The sequence below is a fragment of the Salvia hispanica genome, chromosome 4 (assembly GCF_029641045.1).
Source record: "Salvia hispanica isolate PSC_SH4W2 chromosome 4, Shi_PSC_v1, whole genome shotgun sequence".
Lineage (NCBI taxonomy): Eukaryota > Viridiplantae > Streptophyta > Magnoliopsida > Lamiales > Lamiaceae > Salvia > Salvia hispanica.
This window is the reverse complement of record NC_142695.1, coordinates 21,937,723-21,945,188: the sequence shown is the minus strand read 5'-3', so window position 1 is coordinate 21,945,188 and position 7,466 is coordinate 21,937,723. Positions and strand designations below refer to the sequence as shown.

Here is a 7,466-nt window from a genome sequence, read left to right as displayed (position 1 = left end):
CTGATTCGGCCGTGAATCAGTGACCTCTCCGGTCCGATTCACCATATAAAACCAGTAGAGCATTGAACCATTTTGGACCGGGTGAACCGGCCGATTAGACCACAAACGGAGAACCAGTCGAACCAGTTACCAAATTTTTTTTATTTTTAAAAATGAATTAAAAATCAATTTAAAAAAAATTAAGACTAAACTTTCATTACATATTAGCTCATACTTGTATTGGGCCTATGAAATTTATAAAAACTAGCTTAAAAAATCATTTGTGTCTTTCTTTATAGAAGTATTTCACAAGATTGTTCTTTCATTTTTCAATGTGGAATGAAAAGCTTGTTTTATAGTCATCTTTTACAATCTTTTGCCTTTACTTTTTCAATGTGGGATGTAGTTTGTTTTATTAATATGTACTACTTCATAATATATCAACTATCAATTATATACTAATTGTATATGTATAATTAAAAGCTATATACATATTTTATATCATAACTAAAATTAATAAATCTTAATTAACTTTCAAAATATAGTTTTAATTACTAATGCTTAGATTGAAAATAAAATAATAAGAATATATAATGGGAGAAGTGTTCATACCATGAAAATTAATACATAGTATAATAAACATATGAATATGTATTTTTACATTACTAGTATTACTCGTTAAGAATTGGTATATATATGCTTTATCTATATTTATATATTATTTAAAATTAAATTATATATTGCATTAATGCTTGTTTATTTACATGTTTTGAAACCAAGTGTTTTATAATAAATATGTATTTAATTATATACTCATATATATATAAATGCTATAGTAAAACGGTTCGACCGATGGTTCGACCGGTTGTACTAGTTGAACCGTGAACCAGTAGCCTCGCCGGTTCGCTTGCCGGTCCGGTTTTTAAAACATTGCTCTTCACGAACTTTCTCCCTATCTCACTGTCATTCAATTACATAGAATTAGAATTTCTCCACCTCTCTCTTTTTCTTTTCAATTTCACTACACATTTTTTTCCTCACTTCCTCTCTTCTTTTGTCTGTTTCGAACTGATACTATTGGTTCGCCGGCGACAAGCAACAACGGCATAACTCACGCTCAATCTCTTTTTTCTCCTATTTTTTCCCATTTTATAGCAATCCAATGGGATGGGGAAGAGAGATTTTTGGCAGCAACAATTCAATTTCGGAAAAAAAAAGAGTAGAAAATAGTAAAACCGGCCAAACCGGTTCACGGTTTCCGGCCAGACCACCCGGTTTTATCGGTCTAAAACGGCCCAACGTGCATACGGTTTATATGCTTGAATCGGACCGGACTGATCACCAGTTCGCGGCCAAACCGGTCGATCCGGTCCGGTTTTTAAAACACTACTGTTAGGTTAAATGATGATAAATTTTTGGGGACCAAGGGTGCAATAAAATTTAACCATTATAAATGTTTATGTTGTGGTTATTATATTTTACTTCCTCCATCCCACAATAGGAGTTATTTTTATTGTGGTTACGAGTTTTAAGAAATGTATTAAAAAATATTGGGTTGGAAAAGTTATGTCACCTACTTTTTTATATTAATTTTATGGTAATAAAATGTGAGTGAATGAAATGTGGAACATTATGATAAAAATAAAATGTGACTTTTATTATGAGATGGGTCAAAATGAGACAATATCTGGGTGCGAGGAGTACTATTTTGTTAAAAATTCGTCCGAATGAGTAATAAAAGTCAACTATTTTCGTGACTGTATGGCCATCACTTCATATCATTATCATTTAAAATATAGGCAGTACAAACATAACCAATTTTAATTGGGCCGAATTTATTTATTAGGCGTGAAGCATAAATAAAATCGACCTTTACTTACATTCTTTCACGTTTTGTTTCACTCTCTCGTGTCTCTATAAATAATAAATGCATTTGTAATATATATCGCTTCTCACATAAATAATAATACTATAAAAATAGAAAAAAATTGCTCACCTAAATCAGCAGCTGTTTCCGATGAAGGCTGCAGTAGATGGCGACGACGACCTGTCGATCGGAATACCATTGTTGGCAGATAATGGAGAGGCTGATTCAGCTCACCAACACCAACTCGGCCACCATAACTCCGGTTTGGGGTCAACATCTTTCTTCAAAACCTGCTTCAACGGCGTCAATGCTCTTTCAGGTTCTTTATACTACAGTTACCTTTTTTCTCTTGTTTTCTACTTTTCTCATAAAGTTGAACTTTGTTTGGATTTTGATATTTCCTAGTTTGAAGTATGTGAAATATAGGCCAAATTGCCAAGGTTATTGTTAAAAATTTCTAAATTCAGTCACACGTTAGCTCGGTCACGATCTCATCTCATTTAATTGTGGACCTCTCTTCTTATAAAGTCTTTTAGGGGGTGAGTGATCCATTCCTAATAGTATGATATTAAAATTGGACCTAAATCGACGATGAATCTCTTTATGTCTTAACTACCTCTTGAGTGGAAGTCCGATGTTTATTTCTGGCCATATCGATAATGGTGTTTTTATTATCTCTTGTCTTGTCTAACTACGTATGGAAGTCTGATGTTCACTCCGGCCCACATGTGCGGAGGCGTGTTAAAAATCTCTAAATTCCGTTCCACATCGAATTGGTGATGATCTTGTCTTGTCTATACAAATGTGGATAACTCGTCCCTCTTACTGGCCCTTTTAAGGGAATAAGTTATTCATTTGCAATGTGGTATTAAAGTGGCCAAGTCGATAATGAATCTGTTTATCTTCTATCTCATGAGTTAATGTCTGAAGTTCATTTGGGGCTATATTGATGATGGTTCTCTTGTCTTTTCTCTTGTCCAACCCATGTGTGGAAGTCTAATGTTCATTATGAGGCCCACATGTGTTGGGAACGTATTAAAATTCTTAAATTCTATTTCACATTGGCTTAGGATAACCCCTATTATGAGACATTTTAAGGAGCGAATGGTCAATTTCTAATAATTGTCAAATTCTTGATAATCACCTACTTTTCAAAATAAATCACGAAAATTAGATTTTTTTTCAACTTTCCCATCCTTCCATTTTCAGCGTATTTCCCACTAATTGCATGTTGATGTGACAGACAATTAGTTTAAAACAAGTTGGTAAAACGGCACTGGACAAAATAAAAATAGCTAATTAAGTTTGAAACCAACGTACTTTAAATTGACTACAATTCCAACATGTAATGTGCCGCAAAAGGAAAGGATAGTCGAGAAAATTCATATTTTCATAATTTACTTTTTGGCTTTTAAAAAGTTTGGGATGAACCAGTTTTGTAGCTTCAACATTTGAGTCTTGACTCTTGAATATGTCCTTTAATTTCGAAAGTATACAACTAACTCTGTCCGGTTAAGCCCCATTATGAAATACTACATGGATTAGGTAGACATTCTTATCTCCAACCTTTCATTTATCCATTTGAGTACGATGGGTGTGCTGTGTGTCATACATAACATTATATTTCTTTGTCATGACAATCATAATATTTATGAGAGAATATTATTATTTTTAGATATTGCATTAATACCATCTGTGGTTTCTATTTCTTAGAATACTAGGAAACGTCAACTTAACATTGGTATAATACTATTGGAATAACATTTGCATTTTTTTGAATTAAAATATCTTACACGCTATAAGAATTATTTATGGAGTATTCTCTTTTTCCATGAGTAAGTTCATTTATTTCTCTTGGAGGAATGCAACAAAAATGAATTTATCAAGTGCAGCTGAAGTGTCGATTTTCTCTCTCATGAAAAAAATATAAACAAATAGTAGATCTTATAGTTTTGGATTTGGAAGTATTTTAGTTCAAAAAAAGTATGATAATATAGTGCGATATCTATGAAAAAAATGTAGCTGTCTCCACCAATAAACATGGTCTTATGATCTTGTATTGAGATTAAAGTTATACTTCCTCTGTTCCACACTGTTTTCTCTGTTCCATACTACTTGACACACTTTAAAGTTATACTTCCTCTGTTAATCATTTAAATTTTAAATTATCAGTTTCAGATCGAATTGATTGGTGAAGAAATTAGAATAACTCCGATTTGGTTAATGCTTATTGTTTTTGTTTAAAAGCTTAAGACAGTACTAATATTTTAACAATTGGTAGTTAGTTTTTTTGGTGTACTTCCATGATCTCGGTTATTAAATGGGAATAAAAAGTTACTAATAAAGAGTCAATCAACTAAAAAAGAGAGAGGCATTTGTAAATTAAAAAAGAAGCATTAATTATATTAACTTGGTCTATGTTGCTCTATCTATAGTCTGGTAATGCTTATATGCATTAGACAATCAACCATTAAATAGGATAAAATAGAGAATGGGGCACCGACACTGAGTGGACTGGTCACATTACCATTAGGCATAACAAACGTGGAATGTGATCACATGCCAAGTTTATTCCATCACATAGTCTGGGTTACATAATGTCCTTTGGGCTTTATTCAAAATATAGTTGATCTATGGAGGCAAAAAAAATCTTGGTGGGGCAATAGTTTGGTGATTTTTCCAAGACAAGCAAAATAACAATAGTTTGATGATCTTTTAGAATTGGAAAAATATTTTTCAGGTCTATATTCTGTTCGTATTCATTTGTTCTAATTTTTCTGAGCTAGATGCCAATATACTGATGTACTCTGGGCCAAAATTCATAATATCCAAATTTTATTGAACAATAGTATGTCTGTAATTTAATTATAAAATATATACATCTCTTCATGATTACTTTACCCATTTTGTAAGTTTATAGCGTCAATTAAATGATCCACTGACTTTTTTTTTCTTCATTTTTAGTAAGTGAATGTCACGTTTCACTAATTTATTACTTCCTCCGTTTTTATATAATTGAGTCATTTTTCTATTTCAGGAAGTTTCTTCATAGTTGAGTCATTTCTATATACCTTTTTCTCTTTCTTACTTTTCTCTCTCTTACTTTATTCTCTCTACTTTATTCACTTTATACTTTATTCTCTCTACCTTTTCACCTCTCTTACTTTTTTATCTATTTATTTAACACACCCAATATTCATTTCTAAAACTCCGTACCGAAAAGTTTCGCCTCAACTATGGCGAAACGGAGGGAGTACTATCATATTTTATTATTCCCTCCGTTTCTTTATAGTTGAGGCGGAACTTTTCGACACGAAATTTAAGAAATGAATCTTGGATGTGTTAAATAAATAGATATAAAAGTAAGAAATAGAAAAAAGATAGAGAGAATAAAGTAAAAAGTGAATAAAGTAGAGAGAATAAAGTATGAGAGAGTAAAGTAAGAAAGAGGAAAACGTTACTATATATGGAAATGACTCAACTATGAGGGAATTTCCTGAAATGCAAAAATGACTCAACTATGAAGGAACGGATGTAGTATAAAACTATATAAAAATGGGTCACACATTTCACTATTTTTTTCGATCATTTTTATCACAAAGTCAAATAAATTATTATAACCAGTGACGAATCAAAGTGATTCATTTAATCGGGTAGGGACGGAGTACTATTTAAAATCGCAAATGTCCATCCGATTTTACGAATTTTGACCTGACTTTTAATTTTCAGGCGTAGGAATACTCTCAGTTCCTTATGCCCTATCATCAGGCGGATGGCTGAGCTTGTTACTGCTCTTCCTAATCGCCGGCTGCGCCTACTACACATCTCTACTCATCAAAAGATGCATGGACTTGGACACAAGCATTCGAAGCTATCCCGATATAGGGGAGCGAGCATTTGGGTCGACTGGGAGGATGTTCGTAGCAGTAACAATGAACATGGAGTTGTATCTTGTGGCAACCGGTTTTGTGATTCTTGAGGGCGATAATCTACAAAATTTATTTCCGGCCTTTGGAGGAGATTTTGTAACCGGGAAGCAAGCCTTCGTTCTCATCATTGGACTCATAGTGCTACCTACTGTGTGGCTGGACAACATGGCCATTCTTTCTTACATATCTGCCACTGGAGTAGTCGCTTCCTTTTTGCTCATCGCTTCTGTTCTGTGGTCTGCTGTTTTTGATGGCATCGGATTTCAGGAGCAGGGCACTATGTTTCAGAGCAGAGGAATCCCTACCGCGATTAGCCTATATGCGTTCTGTTACTGCGCACATCCGGTTTTTCCAACGTTGTACACTTCCATGAGAAACCAAAAGCAATTTTCTAAGGTTAGGTTATGAAACAGTTAGTTTTGGCGCCAACAACGGTAGTACTTTTGTCATTGATCTTGACATATATGATGGTTGCAGGTTTTGCTCGTATGCTTCCTTTATTGCACCATGAGCTATGGTTCGATGGCTGTCCTAGGGTATCTGATGTTCGGGTCAAAGGTGCAGTCTCAGGTGACATTGAATCTCCCTACTAACCTGGTCAGTTCCAAAGTAGCCATCTATACTACGTTGGTCAATCCATTGGCTAAGTATGCTTTGATGGTGTGTCCAATTGTGAAAACTCTCGAGAGGCGATTCTTGGTGGGGCGTAGTAGACGGTGGAGCATATTGATTAGGACTGCATTGGTGGCGAGCACGATATTTGTGGCCTTGGTTGTGCCTTTCTTCGGGTATCTAATGTCACTGGTGGGGGCGTTTCTGAGCGTCACGGCCTCAATCATACTGCCTTGCTTGTGCTATATGAAGATCTCGGGGATCTATGTTAGAATCGGGAGCGAGTTGATTGTGTTGTGTGGGATTATAGTGATTGGTATTATTGTGCTTCTAGTTGGTACTTATACAGCTTTGTTGGAGATTTTGAGCCATTTGATTCCATTTTGATTGTGTTTTCTAATCTGATGATTGTGTATTCACTATAATGGATATAATTATTCCTTATTCTTGTAAATGTGTTGATTATTTTGGTTAGCTGGCTAATGAATATCATGTGATTAGGGTTTAGGGTTTATTAAATTTCTTTAGTTTTCTAGCTTGATGTAGCTTGTGTGAATGAATATAGTAGTGCAAAAATTAATGAAGATGGGTGTGCATAAAAAAGACACGAACTTTACCTAGGTAATTTGATTTATGATGGAGGCAACGTTGAATTTTGAAATAGGATTAGCAGTGATTGTGGTACAAAACACAAACCACTTTTAAAAGAGGAAAAATGTCGAAATATTGGGTAGTTAAATTTGACGATCACCTTAAACACTATGTAGATCGTCCAGATTTCGATTAATGGTTCTATGCTCCACACGCTTACAAATTGTGAGTATTGTAACTCCTTACAACTTCCCTAGCACCTCTTACACATAATCTCAAACATTATTTGTTACCATGAACATGATATTAATAATTCATATGTTTAGCTTGTTAATGCAAATCTCTCAAAATTTTGAGAAGCACAATCTAATTAATTGACAGATAATTAATGTGGTTCATTGATTTGATTTTATGTAGTCAAGCTAGGAGTAATAACAATAATATTTGTAGAATAACAAATAATATTACAGTACTGTGATATACTAATA

General features: G+C 33.9%; 1 protein-coding gene across 1 annotated transcript; it reads left to right on the top strand.

Moving 5' to 3' along the window:
• The first annotated feature begins 1,914 nt into the window (after positions 1-1,914).
• On the top strand, positions 1,915-6,861 carry LOC125193537 (amino acid transporter AVT1J-like). Its single transcript, XM_048091360.2, has 3 exons — positions 1,915-2,165; positions 5,576-6,171; positions 6,253-6,861. Exons 1-3 carry the CDS (start codon positions 1,997-1,999, stop codon positions 6,772-6,774), a joined length of 1,287 nt encoding a protein of 428 aa, XP_047947317.1. The 5' UTR covers positions 1,915-1,996; the 3' UTR covers positions 6,775-6,861.
• Positions 6,862-7,466: the final 605 nt, after the last annotated feature.